This window comes from Salmo trutta, chromosome 15 (assembly GCF_901001165.1).
Source record: "Salmo trutta chromosome 15, fSalTru1.1, whole genome shotgun sequence".
Taxonomy (NCBI): Eukaryota; Metazoa; Chordata; class Actinopteri; order Salmoniformes; family Salmonidae; genus Salmo; species Salmo trutta.
In genome coordinates, this window is record NC_042971.1 from 37,804,122 (window position 1) to 37,823,800 (window position 19,679).

General features: G+C 43.5%; 2 protein-coding genes across 8 annotated transcripts; one reads left to right on the top strand and one right to left on the bottom strand.

The window, feature by feature from the left end:
• Positions 1 to 612: 612 nt before the first annotated feature.
• Positions 613 to 8,828, top strand: si:ch1073-143l10.2 (uncharacterized). Of its 2 annotated transcripts, none has more exons than XM_029691290.1 (8): positions 613 to 824; positions 1,192 to 1,292; positions 1,375 to 1,438; positions 1,520 to 1,601; positions 1,876 to 1,949; positions 2,144 to 2,395; positions 2,586 to 2,699; positions 8,812 to 8,828. In XM_029691290.1, the coding sequence occupies exons 1-7, from the start codon at positions 700 to 702 to the stop codon at positions 2,665 to 2,667; spliced, it is 780 nt and encodes a 259-aa protein (XP_029547150.1). In that variant the 5' UTR covers positions 613 to 699; the 3' UTR covers positions 2,668 to 2,699; positions 8,812 to 8,828. The 2 variants fall into 2 exon arrangements, with proteins under 2 accessions (XP_029547150.1, XP_029547149.1); XM_029691289.1 differs by lacking the exon at positions 8,812 to 8,828 and adding an exon at positions 4,513 to 5,040.
• LOC115148944 (arrestin red cell) lies at positions 5,220 to 18,056 on the bottom strand. 6 transcript variants are annotated; one of them, XM_029691283.1, is made up of 15 exons: positions 17,805 to 18,056; positions 13,599 to 13,629; positions 13,435 to 13,495; positions 13,172 to 13,216; positions 12,879 to 13,075; positions 12,062 to 12,121; positions 11,807 to 11,874; positions 11,425 to 11,645; positions 11,221 to 11,293; positions 10,886 to 11,041; positions 10,455 to 10,538; positions 9,994 to 10,017; positions 7,410 to 7,486; positions 6,859 to 6,913; positions 5,220 to 6,742 (listed from the first exon to the last, which is right to left on the bottom strand). In XM_029691283.1, the coding sequence occupies exons 1-15, from the start codon at positions 17,825 to 17,827 to the stop codon at positions 6,655 to 6,657; spliced, it is 1,263 nt and encodes a 420-aa protein (XP_029547143.1). In that variant the 5' UTR covers positions 17,828 to 18,056; the 3' UTR covers positions 5,220 to 6,654. The 6 variants fall into 6 exon arrangements, with proteins under 6 accessions (XP_029547143.1, XP_029547144.1, XP_029547142.1 ...); XM_029691284.1 differs by having other exon boundaries at positions 5,220 to 6,745; positions 10,886 to 11,023; positions 17,805 to 18,055; XM_029691282.1 differs by having other exon boundaries at positions 5,220 to 6,745; positions 17,805 to 18,055.
• Positions 18,057 to 19,679: the final 1,623 nt, after the last annotated feature.

Genomic DNA, 19,679 nt, shown 5'->3' on the forward strand with positions numbered 1-19,679 from the left:
ATTTGGACATGTATCAAGTGTATGTAGACAGGAAGAACATTGTATGCCAGCTGAGATTACATACTGCAACATTGGTGGCAAACATATGCCTGATTTCCCGGATTGCCCTGTTAGGATGAAGGAGACAGGTGTCAAGAGTAAGGGCTTTCCAGCGTGTCTCCTATCTGGAGGCGGTGAGAAGATTGGAAGGAGCGTGGAAGACAGTGATAACTGAGCCTACACAAGTGAATGTTTCTCAGCTATCAAGGAATCCTGATATATTACATGTGAAAAGGGTGGACTTTGTAGTATATTTTTTGCAATGCTGATAAACTGCACAGTACAAACGAAGATGAAATCTGAGAACATGTAAGTCATTGTGAGTGCAGCATAACACTTTTTGGAACTCAATGGGTTTACATCCGAGACATTGCAAGAAATACTGACACATTATGTTCCCACCCTCACAGGTGCCTGTGTAGGGATGTGACTTGATTTGGAATGTGACTGAAGGAAGTGACCATTTTGTATGTCATTTTATGTGTCTATTTTTGTGTTTTGTATGATTTCGATGTCGTTTTTTCTCCTTTCCTACATTGGATATTTTTCTATAGTTTACCACCCCTACAGTAGGTGGCGGCATGCACCTCTATGATTGTTTGCATACCGCCATAATACTGCGGGAAGAAGACATCCTGTTACAGCTGAGCCCAGCCAGCCATGAGTAGCAGTGCTTTTGCTTTGACCTGTATACGGTGCAGTCTCTTTCTCCGCATCCTCAGTCCTGTTGAAGTTTGTGAGCAGAGCCCTGCAACTGCAAGCAATCATTCATCAGCTCAGCTAAGGTTAGCGCATACATTCGTGTGTGAATTTCAGATAAAAGTATATTGCAGGTAATACAAAGACAGAATGACCTGGTACAACAGCAACATTAGCTAATGAATTTATCCGCTGGATCAATTGTACTGTAGTATAAACTGACGCTCAGGCAAATAACTTGTTTGTTTTGTCAGTGCTATCTGTTTTGGGTCTGACTGCCACTGAATTGAATGTGAACGAAAATATCACAAAGTTAAGTGATAGACTGGACTGCTCACAGTATAACGTTTTATGTCGTGGCAGACGCATTGTTCATTCAAGGTTTCTTGCCAATTTAAAGTTTTTAAATTGTGTCAACAATCGCAACCTCGAACAAGGCGTTTACATTTTCAGAGAAAAGACAGCAATGGAAGGGTGGAAGAGTCACGTTCGCGCTGGACTGTTCCAGAGAGACTGTACACAAAAGGACCCCTTCAGTGGTATCTTCAACACCTGTACGTTGTCGGAGTTATCTGTATATTGATGACGTTTGAATCATTAGTTCTTTGTCAACATATTGTGATTGTCTCTTTTCAGTGTCCAAACTAGCGGAGCAGCTTGATTTACGGGATACACTTTGGGATGAGGTACAGAGACCCAGGTAGGACAATGGCAACACCTAGGGAAAATGCTGAGTTTTGCACATGTGTTGCAAACGATGATATGTCAATATTTTCCACAGTTCTGAAGGAGATGGTGGGCTGATGGTTGACCACAGAGAACTATACCTCCAGCTCAGAGAGAGTGAACATATAACAGAAAAGGTGACTTTCAATTATCTTACTGTATCCAGTCACAATTTTCAAGATTATTGTCCACTTTTTCACAGGTTGTGGAAAGGGAGTTGTGTGTGATACTGCTACATTAAGGTTCTACATCATCCTATCAGTTGGATTTTCTGATGTCTTGTGCTGCTTCTGGCACCCCAGCCCTCACATAGATTACTCACATAATAGCCTTGTACACAGGTGAGTGATTGTTTATCATATTTTTGACCTGCTCTTACTAGTCCAATCTTCTCCTCGTATTCCTCCCCAGCTCTCTCAGACAGTCTCTGACCTGACCACCGTCATGTACCTGAAAGATGCTGAGCTTCAATACTGCCACTCACAGTAAGTGATCAACCAATGAGATCTGTTTATACATTAATGTTATGGTACAGTAGTTAGTCTATATGGTTTAATAATGCATCCATGAAATGTTCTACAAAGATGAGGCATGAAACTGAGGCATCATAAGTTGTGAGGTTGTCTAATGTCTTGTCTGATATAAGCTTACATAGACTCCTGTCACCATCTTCTATTAGAGTCTCCCGCTATCGGAAGGAAGCTGTCACTCAAGCCAGGGAGGCCAACCTTCTGCAGGCCAGCCTATCAGAGTTTGAGTTTACATTGGCGAGCCAATCAAAGGAGTTGGCAGCCCTGCGGTTGGAGCAGTGGGAGCTGAAGGAGGGGCTTGCAGCGGCCTGGAGAGAGAAAGAAGAGCTTCTGGAGCGATGGATGGATGAGAAGAAGGAGGAGGCGGAGAGGGTGAACAGGCACAATGACACACAGGAAAGGTGATAGACCAAGGGTTCTGGACTTAGTTTGAATATTTTGAAAATGTATTTTCCCATCTAAATTCAACCCCTATCCCCTTCCTCTAGGGGTAAACTAATATGTATAAAGGGTTGGGGCTAAGAGAAAAGTGGTGGTGTTCAGTACTGGACTGAGACAGAGGTACAGTATTTGAATGCTTTTTCCCACCAGGTGGCATCGTTTCACCCGGCGACTCAACAAGCATCACCGTAGAGAGATGCTGCGACCAAGTGAGCAGACCGACGACTGGTAGGCCTACAATTGAACCAGCAACCACCATACAGAGTAAGACTTCCAATAGCCTCAAATGATCCTCATTGGGTGGTAGCTATTGTAGATCTTTATGCATACTCTAATCACAGTGATATACAGTGCCTTCTGAAAGTATTCAGACCCCTTGACTTTTTCAATTGTTTTGTTACGTTACAGCCTTATGTTAAAATCGATTTAAATAGCTTTTTTTCAATCTACACACAATACCCCATAATGACAAAGCAAAAACAGGTTTTTATGCATTTCTGCTAACTTATAATAATAAAAAACCCTGAAATCTCACATTTACGTAAGTATTCAGACCCTTTACTCAGTACTTTGTTGAAGCACCTTTAGCAGCTTCTACAGCCTCGAGTCTTCTTCGGTATGACGCTACAAGCTTGGCACACCTGTATTTGTGGAGTTTCTCACATTCTTCTCTACAGATCCTCTCAAGATTTGTCAGGTTGGATGGGGAGCGTTGCTGCACAGCTATTTTCAGGTCTCTCCAGAAATGGTAGATCGGGTTCAAGTCCAGGCTCTGGTTGGGCTACTCAAGGACATTCAGAGACTTGTCCCTAAGCCACTCCTGCGTTGTCTTGGCTGGCTGTGTACTTAGGGTTGTTGTCCTGTTGGAAGGTGAACCTTCATCCCAGTCTGAGAACCTGCTCCAGAGTGCTCAGGACTTCATCAAGGATCTCTCTACTTTGCTCTGTTCATCTTTGCCTTGATCCTGACTAGGTTCCCAGTCCCTGCTGCTGAAAATCATCCCCACAGAATGATGCTGCCACCACAATGCTTCACCGTAGGGATGGTGCCAGGTTTCCTTCAGACGTGATGCTTGGCATTCAGGCCAAATATTTAAATCTTGGTTTCATCAGACCAGAGACTCTTGCTTCTCATGGTCTCAGTCTTTAGGTGCCTTTTGGCAAACTCCAAGAGGGCTGTCTTGTGCCTTTTACTGAGGACTGGCTTCCGTCTGGCCACTCTACCATAAAGGCCTGGTTGGTGGAGTGCTGCGGAGATGGTTGTCCCTTTGGAAGGTTCTCTAAAGCTCTGTCAGTGACCATTGGGTTCTTGGTCACCTCCCTGACCAAGGCCCTTCTCCCCCGATTACTCAGTTTGGGTGGGCGGCCAGCTCTAGGAAGAGTATTGGTGTTCCAAACTTATTCAATTTAAGAAAAGACTTCAATACTGCAGACATATTTTGGTACCCTTTCCCAGATCTGTGCCTCGACAAAATCATGTCCCTGAGCTCTACGGACAATTCCTTCAACGTCATGGCTTTGTTTTTGCTGTGACATTCAATGTCAACTGTGGAACCTTTTACAGACAGTTGTGTGCCTTTCCAAATCATGGCCAATCAATTGTATTCACCACAGGTAGACTCCAATCAAGTTGTAGAAACCTGAGCTCAATTTGAGTTTCATAGCAAAGGGTCTGAATACTTATGTAAATAAGGTATTTTCTATTTTTAAAACATTTTGTAAAATTTCGAAACATGCTTTGTCTTTATGGGCGGCAGGTAGCCTAGTGGTTAGAGCGTTGTGCCAGTAACTGAAAGGTTGCTAGATTGAATCACCGAGCTGAGAAGGTATAAATCTGTCGTTCTACCCCTGAACAAGGCAGTTAACCTACTGTTCCTAGGCCGTCATTGTAAATAAGAATTTGTTCTTAACTGACTTGCCTAGTTAAATAAAAAATGGGGTATTGTGTATTTTTTTAATCCATTTTAGAATAAGGCTAAAACAGAACAACATTTAAGTCAAGGGCTCTGAATACTTTCCCGAAGGCACTGTATGTTGTGACGTGTGCTTAACTGTCCATTCTCCTGAAACACACACAGCAGTGGCAGGCACATTCTTGTGTCCCAACTAATGTCAAGGTCTGCTTTGACCAGAGGGTGGTGCACACTGCCCAGGATGGACCTTGACCTTTTTTCCCCCAAAAGCCTCCTGTACTGAATCACTCATTCCTGTAAGACACACCGAAAAAAACTAGACCTTGAATGGTTTTTTTGTATACATTGAAGGATATTTGAATGTGGGCCACTATTAATCTATACTGTTGTGAATTTCAGATACTGTATGTACAGCCTTGTAAATTAGTACCCAAGACCTAACTCAATGTTTTCAAATACCACGAGAATAAAGTAACTGTTCAGTAATGTTTTTCACTAAAACACCTCTGTCCTGTGACTGCAATGCTTCCTGCTTTTGTGTGTGACTGCAATGCTTCCTGCTTTTGTGTGTGACTGTCTTTTTCAAAAGTGACTCACTGTCTCAGAGGAACAAAGTAGGTATATATATATGTGTCAGTGGCACTAAGACCCAAATGGTGAATAATGTGATCTTGATTAAAACATCTGACTGCCTACTGTGCAAATCAAATTTAACTCTTACATTGTTGATAAAGAAATTGCACTTTGAGTTTCTGACAAGGATGTCATCAGAACATTTTTGGATACTGTATCTTGTCAATTGCTAGAATAACTTCACTTCTGTCTGTGGATGTGAGACTTAATAGAAAGTACACAAACAATCTACAACAGAATTTAGGTTAATTCATTTTGACTTTAATAAAAAAATTAAAATTCTGAAAAACAAATGGCAACAACAACAAAAAATCCTTAAATGATTGAGAATAATCATGGTAATGACACAGTAGTAATAATATGAATTGTTTCCTGTCATGTTCCACCAAAATCATATCAGCGTCCTTCCTGTAGACATTATGGCGCTCAGCTCAGTGGCAGCACTTTCAAATATTCACACTTAGCAGAGCTGTGAATAGGTACCCCATAGAAGCAAAACAACAATAAGACCATAGTTCACAGCACTGCTGAAAAATATGCTCCATTTGTACTGCTGTTGCACTGCCAAGGTGATGCTCTGACACCGATGCTCAAACTGACCCATAGCTAGCCCTGTCACTAGGCACTTCTCGGATAGGTATGGCTATTATGGTAATTGCTTCACCCTGCCTTCTGATTGGTTAGTTTTAATTTTCCTACATTACATATACCTATCCAGTCATTTTAGTTCTACTGGAGGAGATATGGGTTGATGATTTGGGATTTAGCACAGGAGTGAAATCTGATCGAGAAATTATTCTAAAATACTCATGCTCTTAGACCATGTGCAAGTGTCTGTCTGAGCGACATGGGGAAGTGAATGTCATAGTGCTGCATTTGAGGCTGACTATAAGAAGTATCCCTAGGCCCTTCAAACTCAACTATGGACCCCGAAGCCAGTGCCCCTGCTTGTTTTCATTGTTCCCTTTTAATCAGGGACTGATTTAGACCTGGCGCACCAGGTGGGTGCAATTCATTATCAGGTAGATCAGAAAACCAGCAGGCTACAGACCTCGTAAGGTAAGAGTTGAATACCCATGCCCTAGGCTATACAGTGAGGGTCCAGATTGTGCACGTTTACTTAAGTGGTAGTGTATAGTCTGTCCTCGTATTGCAGAAGAGGGTGAATCACAAACTTCCTCTATTCTTCCCCTAAAACATGTTTTTTTTACAGAATGGATTACATGGTAGAATTTCAGAGGACTGAAAAGATGGGGCAGATGATGAAAGGTGTCAGTCTGTTTTCCCTTCTCTCCCCTCTTAAGCAGGTACTCTAAACCTTGTTTTATATCAATACTTGACCAAGGTGATCAATATTTGTACAAATACTTACTGAAATAATTATTGGTGGAAAATAATGATGTAAAGCCCCCTTCCTTTTAATGGCACAATTTCTTCCTCGGTGTGAACAGCCATGACATTTCAATCATTGTCAGCATCGCCATGGCACAACATTAAGTCACCATTTACATGGTGCTGTGTTTGCCACCCCCCAAATGAACACTGAGTGACATCAGGATCTTTTCAGCAGACCACGAGGCCACCACATCTCTCCGTCCACATGCCTTCATTCCACCGTTGTGTGTGTGTGTATATATATGTGTGTGTGTGTGTATATGTATATACACGTGAGCTCTAGCAGTCGTCGTCCTTGTCGTCAGCCATTCCTTTGAGCCGCAGGCGGGCGAAGTCCTCAAACACAAAGTCGTCGTCTTGGGAGAAACTACTGCAGGACGAGAAGCAACAAGGAAACATGGAGTGTTTTAGATCTTAGGGTCCCTTTGATCATAGTAAAGCAACAGTGCTTACAATGGCCAGACAGACCAGATGAATACTCACTTTGTTTCAAATTCTATCAGGTTGGTGTCGATGGGAGGGTCCGAATCCGGCACAGCTGTTAGAACACACAGATAATGAAATGTCAGCGCGACGTCACCATGGGAACAGCTTTGTGTCTCCATGGCAACTTACAGGCAGGAAATACCAGAGTGAGATGATGTATTTGAGGGGCTTGTGTATGTGAGGGACTGTTGTTCAGGGCTGAGGCTGAACTAAACTACTGACAAATATTTCACAAGACTGTCCATTTTCAAACCCTTTTCAGACACTGTATAGGCCTAGTAGAAGTTTCCACAACACAATTCACTGCTTCTCAATCAGTCTAAAAAAGCAAGATTCGAAAGTCCTCATCTTCTGCTCTTAATTTGAACTGATCTAAATATTTGGCTACGTGAATGTAATATGGCGGAAGCTTGTCAGAGAGGATTTGTTCAAAACTCAATTCAGTGCAAATGAAGGGAAGGAGAGGAGAGAAACTGAGATGCATCCAAAGTACTAAGATAAAGCCTTGATAGTGGGCTTCTGGAGAGGTGGTAGGAGTCTGTAGGTACCTGACTGTGGGTGGGATATGGGCAGTTCTGTGGGTTTTGGGTGCATTAAGACGAAGGGCAGCTCCACCGACACATCTCTGTAAACGCACAGAATATAAACAAGATCCATTGATTACATAGGATTAATAATATGCATGTCAATCAATAACAATTAGATTGTTTTTCTATGGAAACATCCATATGTACAGTACCAGTCAAAAGTTTGGACACCTACTCATTCAAGAGCTTTTCAATATTTTTACTGTTTTCTACATTGTAGAATAATAGTGAAGACATCGAAACTATTAAATTACCCATATGAATCGTGTAGTAACCAAAAAAGTGTTAAATCTAAATATATTTGATATGAGATTCTTCAAAGTAGCCACCCTTTTCCTTGATGACAGCTTTGCACACTATTGGCATTCTCTCAACCAGCTTCACCTGGAATGCTTTTCCAACAGTCTTGAAGGAGTCCCCACATATGCTGAGCAATTGTTGGCTGCTTTTCCTTCTTTCTGCGGTTCGACTCATCCCAAACCATCTCAATTGGGTTGAGGTCGGGTGATTGTGGAGGCCAGGTCATCTGATGCAGCACTCCATCACTCTTCTTGGTCAAATAAACCTTCTACAGCCTGGAGGTGTGTTGGGTCATTGTCCTGTTGAAAAACAAATGATAGTCACACTAAGTGCAAACCAGAAGGGATGGCGTATCGCTGCAGAATGCTGTGGTAGCCATGCTGGTTAACTGTGCCTTGAATTCTAAATAAATCACTGACAGTGTCACCGGCAAAGCACCCCCACACCTCCATGTTTCACAGTGGGAACCACACGTGGAACCAAAAATCTCACATTTGGACTCATCACACCAAAGAACAGATTTCCACCAGTCTAATGTCCATCGCTCATGTTTCTTGGCCCAAGCACGTCTCTTCTTATTAGTGTCCTTTAGTAGTGGTTTCTTTGCAGCAATTCGACCATGAAGGCCTGATTCATGCAGTCTCCTCTGAATTGATGTTGAGATGTGTCTGTTACTTGAACTCTGAAGCATTTATTTAGGCTGCAATTTCTAAGGCTGGTAACTCTAATGAACTTATCCTTTCTTTCCTGTGGCAGTCCTCATGAGAGCCAGTTTCATCATAGCGCTTGATAGTTTTTGTTTTGCACTTGAAGAAACGTTCAAAGTTCTTGACATTTTCCAGAATGACTGACCTTCATGTCTTAAAATAATGATGGACTGTTGTTTCTCTGCTTATTTGAGCTGTTCTTGCCATAATATGGACTTGGTCTTTTACCAAATAGGGCTATCTTCTGTATACCACCCCTACCTTGTCACAACCCAACTGATTGGCTCAAATGCATTAAGAAGGAAAGAAATTCCACAAATTAACAAGGCACACCTGTTAATTGAAATGTATTCCAGGTGACTACCTCATGAAGCTCGTTGAGAGAATGCCAAGAGTGTGCAAAGCTGTTGTCAAGGCAAAGTGTGGCTACTTTGAAGAATCTGAAATATATTTTGATTTGTTTAACACTTTTTTTGGTTACTACATGATTCCATATGTGTTATTTCATAGTTTTGATGTCTTCACTATTCTTCTACAATATAGAAAATCGTAAAAATAAAGAAAAACCCTGGAATGAGTAGGTGTGTCCAAACTTTTGACTGGTACTGTACATATGATGATATACTATTGCACCATGAATAATCCAATATCTGACAGGAAACAACCCAGGAAATAGTGATTAGTGACATGTTTGATCAGTGAAGGGGGAATAAAGCACATCAACCCTCCTTTGCTGTCAATTGTTGATCTCACCCAATTGGAACTCTTCCGTGCTGGGTTGCACTTTATTTTACAGAACAGTTATTTTTTTGTAATAACCAATGAATTGCCGTAAATCAAAGCCTAAACACCAAGATGGGCAGTGTTATTATATTCAAGCTTCATTACCCTCAACACTGCATTGATAACTAAGCATGGAATTATGAGTGTAGCTTTGCGCAACAGCCTTATGAAACCTCACACCATCCTTAGGGTTAGGACCCTGTGACTCAGAAAGGTAGAAGACTGGGACGGCTGCAGTTATAAAGGATTTTAGCAGCTGCAGGTGAGATTTGACACACACAATAACTGGTATGTAAAATCATCACACACACTTAAGAGGCACAGATGGCGGTAGGGCATAAGTTCACCACACACACAGATGGCGGTAGGGCGTAAGATCACCACACACACAGATGGCAGTAGGGCGTAAGATCACCACACACACAGATGGCGGTAGGGCGTAAGATCACCACACACACAGATGGCGGTAGGGCGTAAGATCACCACACACACAGATGGCGGTAGGGCGTAAGATCACCACACACACAGATGGCGGTAGGGCGTAAGATCACCACACACACAGATGGCGGTAGGGCGTAAGATCACCACACACACAGATGGCGGTAGGGCGTAAGATCACCACACACACAGATGGCGGTAGGGCGTAAGATCACCACACACACAGATGGCAGGGCGTAAGATCACCACACACACAGATGGCGATGGGGCGTAAGATCACCACATACACGCAGGTGGCGGCTGGGATATCATATTACCTTTCTAACACGCCACTCAGCAGCCTGACACGACCCAACGCAGGAGCAGACGCACGGATGGAGAGAGAGGTGCACAGACAGGCGGACAAACACAGGAGCGGAGAGACAAGCCACAGGAGGAAAGAGATGAAATGAGGCGAGAACGCAAAACCAAGGCAACCGCAACCGAGAGGGGAGACGGCAAAGCATGGCGACTAGTGAGGGTCTGGCAGACGTGATGTCATTACAGAGTTTATACACGAGTTGGAGTGGCAGAGTATCAGGAGTGTTTTTGTGTATGAGACACAGGAGGGAGTGTAAATGTGTTTTTGAGTATGTGCTTGTCTGTGTGTTTGTAGAATACAGCATGTCTTTGGTCAGTAAAAGTTTTGTGAGTGTGGGTGTGTGAGGACCTGCACATAATCCCCCCTACCCATATATCATGCATATTAATATCGACCACTGACTCCTGTAGAACTCACCCTCCACGAGATATTACCAGTTTGACTTTGACCCTGTAGGACACCAGGATTCCAAGAACCTCCTTGTTAGTCACATCCTTAACACTGAAACACACACACACACACACACACACACACACACACACACGAGTGAAAGAAAGAATGATGAAAAAGGTTCTCAGTAAGGGATGGGTTCTTGCATCTTCTAGGGTGCTGTGCTCAAACATAAATCATAATGCATTAGGGAGCTCAGCCTCTACCCTAGGATGTGTATACAGGGTGGCCAAGTTAGTGTGTGTGTGTGTGTGATATCTCGCATAGTGAGGGCTAGTGAGTGTTCTTGTTATCTAACATGGTCCTGTATGCCAGACTACAGCGTTTGTGTGAGTGTGCGTCAGTTATCGTCAACACGGTGCTGGAGGGCAGGTGTGTGTACGTGCGAGTCAACATACATGGTGCTGGAGGCCAGGTTGGTGTCCTCGTGTTTGAGCTTTCCGTCCAGGGCAAGGCCTCTCTTCTCTCGGTTCTTGTCTAGCGTGGGTGTGAGGGTGTACACCTTACAGAACGTAGAGCTAGACGACACCTGGTCACTGAGGAGAGGAACACACCTGGAATTTCAATAGATCTGGACAATAAGGTATGGGAAACATAAGATTACAAGCTAGCGGTTATTAAGAGAGATGTCTTGGAAGCCTGAAAAAGGATAAATGGATGTATAAAAGGAAAGGCAAAGGAGAAATAAAGGAACTGAAGAGATGTAGGCATAATAATCAGGTAAAATACTCACTCTGCCTCCACCTGAGCCACTGGACACTTGTACTGAGCCGTACTGAACAGACAGATATCAGCATACTGTCGCACTAGAGAGCGAGGGATAGAAAGAGTTAACCACACACACACACAAAAAACTGAATGGAGAAGAGTGAATAGAGCCTAGAGTCGTAAAAAACATAATTGATGAAACTTTGATTAAAGACGGGTAGACAGGTACCTGAGATTTTGAGTCTTTTGACAGTCTTGGTGGAGTTGTTGGTGACGTGAACGTTCACGCTGATGGGTTCTCCATGGTAGTAGAGCTCTTTATCCAGAGAGGCCTCCAGGTGTAGTGAGCGGTCCGACATGAGGAAGCTCCGTGTGGTCTCCACCATGGGCTGAGGCCCAGGCTTCTCTGGGGCATACTGCACCTTACGGATCACCAGCCGCACAGAGTTCCTACACAACACACACACGGTATTCTTTACAGATCACCAACTTTTCTGACTAACTAAAAACACAGAGAGAATAGACATGCATATCACATGCTTTCAAGGACCGCAGACACTAAAACAACTCCTGCAGAAGACACACACAACAAAGTAAAATGGTTTTCGTACCGTTTGTGAATCTTCTCCTCTATCGATTTGGCACAGAACGCTCTGATCTCAAAGTCAACTCCACATGCCTAAAGAGGGAAAGGTGGAGGAAAGGAGAAGAGGAGGGAGACAGGGACATCAATTATAGAATAGGCATTATTAGTGTCATGTGGATCTGAATTGTTGACTCTACAGGTATGGAAATTGCTACGTTTAGATAGCAGTCATATATTATAATGTGTACGTTTGCATAAAGTGATGCTGAAGCTTCTGTACCTTCCCTGTGTCCTCTGGTCCCGGCTGTAAGGTGACTGAGCACGGCAGGTTCTGGGGAATCTGAGACAGACACACAGTTGCCATATTGTTGGTATTATTTTACAGGCTCAAAGTATACATGTGTGTGTCAGTCAGACCTGGGTTTATATACACGTGAATTTGATCATTTATTATTGAAATATTTTTCTGTGTATTTTAGTATTTTCAAATAATGTGGCTCGAAACAACTACTTCTATTGGAAGTATTTTCAAATCATTTGTTATAAACGGCCTACTATTTGAAAGTATTTTCAAATACCCATTTCAAATACTATTTTCAAATATCTAGATTAAATGCATGGGAGTGTATTTTAAAATACTTTCCAAGTGTATTTCCAAATACATTCCAATATTCAACACTATTTAAATACCCTAAATCATGGATGGGCAACGCAGGCCGCATGCCCCTTTCGTAGGCCCACAGACTAATTCAAAATAAAATACGTTATATAAAAAAATAAAAAATATATTTATAGTTATAATAATAGAATACACAATGTGTAATTTTCGAAATTTGGTTGTGCATCATCAGTCACTAATTTTTTGGGGATTTGTAAGTTAGTCTAGCGGCCAGCTATCTAAACTTATAGTTAGCATGATCGAATTACTGACCAGCGTGAGGCCCATTGATCATCAGTTATCATTTAAAAACTGCAAACATTTGCCTCCACTCTATGGCAAAGTGTATGTGGCCCCCACCCCTATCAACATTGCACATCCCTGCCCTAAATAGTATTTGAACCCAGGTCTGGTGCGTGTGGGTGTCTTCTTGACTCACAGTGAAGTAGAAGGGGTGTGCCTGCTGGCCCAGTTTCTTCAGTAGTCTCTCCTGCAGGCGGCTGTTGGCTTTGCGTTCCTCTGCGATGGGGGGGAAGGCCTGGAAGGTGGAGATGTACAGATCTTTCCGGAAAGACAGGCCCAGCACGTCCAGGTCCTCACGGCCATAGCGGAACGCACACGTCAGGGTCACAAACACTGGGGAGGAGGGATTTGAACATCAGAAGAGGGTGATATCAAATGCCAAAAAATTGAGGAGACAAAACAGTGTAGAGAACGAGGAAGATGCCATACCTTTCCTGTCTTTCAGATACTCAGGGTCCACTAGGATCACACCATCTGTAAGAAAGGAAAATGTAAAGAGATGAGGTTTTGATGAGACAATATTAATTGTTTGAAACACTATTTACAAACACAAACATTTGGCAGTTTTAGGAGAGATCATCTGATTCCTCGCTCCCCATTGCCGACCCCTCGTGACCCCGACTAGGGGGCGCGCCCCACAGTTTGGGAACCACTGCTCTAACCAGTAAATTCATTGATCATCCTGCACCTACCGACTGGGTCCACCTGGTTAAGGTGATCCACAAAGTCTCTCTTTCCTAGGTATACTGTGACCTGCAGACAGGAGGGAAGTAGAGGTACTTAGACAAATATGTCACAATGAATAAAGTAAAGCATCAAAGGATACAACTAAAAATGCAATACTTATGTCCTTTACCTTGCAGTTGGGGCTTGACTTCTTGAAGACTCTGAGAAAGGATAAGGAAGATAGAAAGCGAGAAAGAGATTATCAAGCAGGAAGATCTAGTTTATAACAGGGGGTATTCAACTCTTACCCTAAGAGGTCCGGAGCCTGCTGGGTCTGTTCTACCTGATAATTAATTGCACCCACCTGGTGTCCCAGGTCTAAATCAGTCCCTGATTAGAGGGGAACAATGAAACAAAGCAGTGGAACTGGCCTTGAGGTCCAGAGTTGAGTTTGAGGCCCCTATAAAGTACGGGGTGTGATTTTTACACCTCTGGGCCCAGTTTTTCTAAACTCTTTATCTGGATCAGAATGATTTGGACTCTAATCCTCTTTTTTGCTATTCAGGATCAGATCGATCTGGCCGTTTATGAAAAGGTTTTTCATTCTGATCCATATACCACAACATCAAGATAACAGAATCCGGATTTGATTTTCAATGCTTTGAAGTCCTACACCTTGTCATCTACTGGACAGGTTGTGGTACTACTTCACGCTGTCATAAGGAAACAGAGATGAGTAAACTACATGAATAAAGGTACCTTGATTAAAATAATAGAGCCTGCGTAAAAGTAAATGCATTTGACACTTCAATATAACAACTGACCATAAACATATACTGCGGCCAATTTAACAAAATTAACCTTTGGTTTTCAGATGTAAAAAAGTTTTTACTTTTTACCCCTTTTTCTCCCCAATTGGTAGTTACAGCCTTGTCCCATCGCTGTAACTGCCTTATGGACTCGGGAGAGGCGAAGGGCGAGAGCCATGCGTCCTCCGAAACACGACCCTGCCAAGCCACACTGACTCTTGACACACTGCTCGCTTAACCCAGAAGCCAGCCGCACCAATGTGTCGGAGGAAACGCCTTATAACTTGCTACCGAAGTCAGCATGCATGCGCTCAAGATGCCACAAGGAGTCACTAGAGCACGATGGAACAAGGACATCCCGGCCGGCCAAACCCTCTCCTAACCTGGATGACGCTGGGCCAATTGTGCGCCGCCTCATGGGTCTCCCGGTAGCGGCCGGTTCCAACATAGCCTGGGATTGAACCCAGGTCTGTAGTGACGCCTCAAGCACAGCGATGCAGTGGCTTAGACCGCTGCACCACTCAGGAGTCCCAGGCACCATGTTCTAACCATTGGGGATGTGGCGAGGTGTAACACAGTGTGTGTGTGTGTAAGAGGAAAGATTATATTAACTGGCGAGCATTGAACAACTATTGTCTCTGTCATAAATGACAATATCTAGATAGAAAATCTTTGCTTCGAACCTCCCAGTTACTGCCACTGTCTGATAAGGACAAGTCAACAACTCATTGACAATATGGGAATGAAGGGGGACCACTGACTAGTTCATTTCTGAGCAAGACTAGGGGAGGAAGGTGAATGCTCTACTCTTTCCCACCAGTGATGGACAACATAAGCAAACTAGCAGCATAGGGTACTAAGTTTGACTTGTATATTATTTAACCTGAGTGAGTGTGTAGTGGACACAGGGCATGGTGCATTCTCTATATAGACAGCAAGGTTGCCTCCCACAATGTGCTTGATGTTCTGGCTTATAAATCTGTACGATACAATGTCAGTTTGGCATACTGAACAAAAATATAAACAACTTGCAAAAATGTTAAAGATTTTACTGAGTACAGTTCATATGAGGAAATCAGTAAATTGAAATAAATTCATTAGGCCCTAAATCGATGGATTTCACATGACTGGGAATATAGATATGCATCTGTTGTTCACAGATACCTTAAACAAAATGGCCTCAGTGGGCCTCAGGGGTATATCTGTGCATTCAAATTGCCAACGATACAATGAAATTGTGTTCGTTGTCGGTAGCTTATGCCTGCCCACACCATAACCCCACCATGGGGCACTCTGTTCATAATTTTGACATCAGTGATTAATTTGAGCCATATCCTGCCGGAACAGGATCCGGCACCTCTCTGTTTTGGACTGCTTCGTTCCAGAACATATTTGGCCGGATCCGGTACTTCTCGCGGAATTAAAAATAATTGTCCCTTTTTGCAATGTAGAAATTCAAAAAACACAATCTAAGTTCATTCGAGTTGCCTCTTCGTTAATTCCTCAACACCGCCTCCCCCATGCGTTCCAGTACCCCCCCCCCCCCATCTCGCGCTCACTTTTTATTTTCGGCACCTCCCGATTGACAAATTAAGCACTGGTTGACATCAGCAAATCGTTCGCCCACACGACACCATACACGTGGTCTGCACTGCCAAATTCTCAAAAATGACGTTGAGGCGGCTTATAGTAGAGAAATGCACATTCAATTATCTGGCAACAGCTCTGGTGGACATTCCTGTAGTTAGCATGCCAATTGCACACTCCCTCAAAACTTGAGACATCTGTGTGACAAAACTGCACATTTTAGAGTGGCCTTATATTGTCCCCAGCACAAGGTACACCTGTTTAATGATCATGCTATTTAACCAGCTCCTTGATATGCCCCACCTGTCAAGTGGACGGATTATCTTGGCAAAGGAGAAATGCTCACAAACAGGGATGTTAACAAATTTGGGCACAGAATTTGAAAGAAATTAGTATTTTGTGCATTTGGAACATTTCAGGGATCTTTTATTTCAGCTCATGAAACACGGGACAAAGACTTTAAATGTTGCGTTTATAGTTTTGTTCAGTGTACGTCACTGCCTTATCCGCTCATTGCCCACATCCCCCGGATACAAATAGTAGCTAGCAAGCTAGGGTCTGGGTTTCCGAGACTACATGGTGCATATCCCCTTAGCACAGGTCCAGGGTGAATGTGTCTTCTCTGCAAACACTCAGTTTGGATCTCCTTGGCCTAGAGCTCTGCCGTCTCTTCATTTACGAGCCAGTGCTATATTTCATACCTCACCACCAGATATCAGCCAAAACCGACCCTTCAAACACGCCACGCCACAGGCCCACTACCTTCTGCCAGTGCTGCTGACGCTTCAGAGACCACAAGACAAAATCATCTATTAACCTGGACCTTTACTCAACCACAGGACCTTGACCCTAAACCCCAAAACACAACCTGACCATTTTTTCAAACTATTGTAAATAAAGGGACTCTGCCCACAGCAGAATAAACAAGGAATTTCAACATCAAATCAATTAATGTCAGTAGTGAATTATGCTGCACAACCACCAACTCTATTCCACATTATTTAGTCACTTGCAGAAGACACTGATCCAAAATAACCTAGTGGGGAAGTACAGCTGCTCAGAGTCAGACTGTACATACTGAGGCAAATGCAAGCAGCTGATTACCAAGAGCAAAATACTTTGAAGTGATGAAATGTGTCAGGCAGGCAAGTGTATGAATAGTTGCATGGTAAATTGCCCTGGCCTGATATGGACAGTGCACAGCAGCGGCTTTACAACGTCATGCTATATACAGTAACCATCACGTGTATGGCACATGATATCAATAGCTGGACAGACGTGTGCGCTTGTTTGTTTACATTTCCATGCAGGATATTTATAAAATAACAATGTGGGCGATTATGCGTAAAACCTACGTCAAATATACGTCACTGAGGAGGGCCAAATAATCATCAACATTCAACACTTGTGTCAAGAGAAACGACATCTAATTATAAGCTCGTTTACTCAAAACAGCATAGCTATCAATCATGCAATCAGCTCATTTGTTCATTTTGAGCTAGCTTGTTGTTGGTGTGAGAGAACCTAACCCACACACCACGCTGGCCATCAAGGCTGACCCCACCCTGCAGCTAGCTGTTAGAACATGTTTGTTAAAACTACAAAGATGATATCGCCATTAAGCTGTATACAAGACATTCCAGAGGAAAGCGAAGTCTCCCGCGCGAACAATTCTAGCTAGTTACCGCTGCTAACTAGCGAGGGAACACACGGGTCTACCTGTTTCTGTTTTGTATAGCGTAATAAAAACACGGTCAACGAAATGTTACGAGTATAGGAGTTGTCTTAATAATCTAGCTACTCTCCAATGTTTCATTAAATAGCTAGGTCCTCTTCTTGCTTTAGTAAATACCAATCTGATGTTGATGCATGTGGAAAAGGCTGAGTAGTCTCATGTCTCGCTAGTTAGCTCAAATGCTAGTATAACTAGCTCGCTGTGCCCTCGCCTCCACACAAGGCGACAACAGCAAATACGAGATTGCGGGGGAATTCATCCTTACCTGGTGCCGGCCTTATCCCCCATCTCCTCGACGGGCTTTCGGTAGATGGATGTATTTTTCTTATTTTTTCACTTAATTTTATGATGTCTTTTCCTCCACCCTTCCAAGCTTATTTGCTCTCTAGCGCTAGCAATTTCGCTTCCGCAAAAGCAGGAACTCATCCGATCCGTGCAGCAATAAAGATGCGCTTTTGGGGAAGAGTACTGTAGCATTGCGCAATACCTACGCACTAGCAGAAGGCGCTACGCCCAAATGGTAGTGCTTTTTGGCATGCAACGTTCAGAGCATTGCAGACAGAATTGCAATGTGTAGAACAGAACTCCCTTTTTTTTATAATATAGTGAAACATGTCTGTTCTACACTACTATTATATATGAACATTCTGGAAATAAGTGAAATGTAGATGACAACTATTACGGCCATCCTACAATCTAAGCTTGATGCCCTCAAGTACAACCTCAAATCCGTAAACATGGGCACCCTCATAGATATCATCCTAACCAACCTGCCCTCCAAATACAACTCTGCTGTCTTCAACCAGGATCTCAGCGATCACTGCCTCATTGCCTGCGTCCATAATGGGTCTGCGGTCAAACGACCACCCCTCATCACTGTCAAATGCTCCCTAAAACACTTCAGCGAGCAGGCCTTTCTAATCAACCTGGCCCGGGTATCCTGGAAGGATATTGACCTCATTCCGTCAGTAGAGGATGCCTGGTTATTCTTTGAAAGTGCTTTCCTCACCATCTTAAAAAAGCATGCCCCATTCAAAAAATGTAGAACCAGGAACTGATATAGCCCTTGGTTCACTCCAGACCTGACTGCCCTTGACCAGCCCCCGCGATATGCAACTTTTCAGGGAAGTTAGGAACTAATATACACAGGCAGTTAGGAAAGCAAAGGCTAGCTTTTTCAAACAGAAATTTGCATCCTGTAGCACACACTCCAAAAAGTTCTGGGACACTAAAGTCCATGGAGAATAAGAGCACCTCCTCCCAGCTGCCCACTGCACTGAGGCTAGGAAACACTGTCACCACTGATAAATCCACAATAATTGAGAATTTCAATAAGAACTTTTCTACGGCTGGCCATGCTTTCCACCTGGCTACCCGTGTCCCGGTCAACAGCCCTGTACCCCCCACAGCAACTTGCCCAAGCCTCCCCCATTTTTCCATCACCGAAATCCAGATAGCTGATGTTCTGAAAGAGCTGCAAAATCTGGACCCCTACAAATCAGCCAGGCTAGACAATCTGGACCCTCTCTTTCTAAAATTATCCGCCGAAATTGTTGCAACCCCTATTACTAGCCTATTCAACCTCTCTTTCGTATCGTCTGAGATCCCCAAAGATTGGAAAGCTGCCACAGTCATCCCCCTCATCAAAGTGGGAGACACTCTAGACCCAAACTGCTACAGACCTATATCTATCCTACCCTGCCTTTCTAAGGTCTTTGAAAGCCAAGTTAACAAACAGATCACCGACCATTTCGAATCCCACTGTACCTTCTCCGCTATGCAATCTGGTTTCCGAGCTGGTCATGGGTGCACCTCAGCCACGCTCAAGGTCCTAAATGATGTCATAACCGCCATCGATAAGAGACAATACTGTGCAGCTGCATTCATCGACCTGGCCAAGGCTTTCGACTCTGTCAATCACCACATTCTTATCGGCAGACTCAACAGCCTTGGTTTCTCAAATGACTCTCACCAACTACTTCTCAGACAGAGTTCAGTGTGTCAAATCGGAGGGCCTGTTGTCCGGACCGCTGGCAGTCTCTATGGGGGTGCCACAGGGTTCAATCCTCGGGCCGACTTTTTTCTCTGTATACATCAGCGATGTCGCTCTTGCTGCTGGTGATTCTCTGATCCACCTCTA

Excerpts from the sequence above, each read along its gene's own strand:
- si:ch1073-143l10.2 (XM_029691290.1), top strand. The coding sequence starts at position 700 with ATGAGTAGCAGTGCTTTTGCTTTGACCTGTATACGGTGCAGTCTCTTT. Across the intron at positions 825-1,191 it reads CATTCATCAGCTCAGCTAAG|AGAAAAGACAGCAATGGAAG; the intron begins GTTAGCGCATAC and ends TTACATTTTCAG. Across the intron at positions 1,602-1,875 it reads GTGAACATATAACAGAAAAG|CTCTCTCAGACAGTCTCTGA; the intron begins GTGACTTTCAAT and ends ATTCCTCCCCAG.
- LOC115148944 (XM_029691282.1), bottom strand. The coding sequence starts at position 17,827 with ATGGGGGATAAGGCCGGCACCAG. Across the intron at positions 11,646-11,806 it reads GAGGAGAAGATTCACAAACG|GAACTCTGTGCGGCTGGTGA; the intron begins GTACGAAAACCA and ends TGTGTTGTGTAG. Across the intron at positions 10,018-10,454 it reads CTGGTAATATCTCGTGGAGG|GCTGCTGAGTGGCGTGTTAG; the intron begins GTGAGTTCTACA and ends GGGTCGTGTCAG.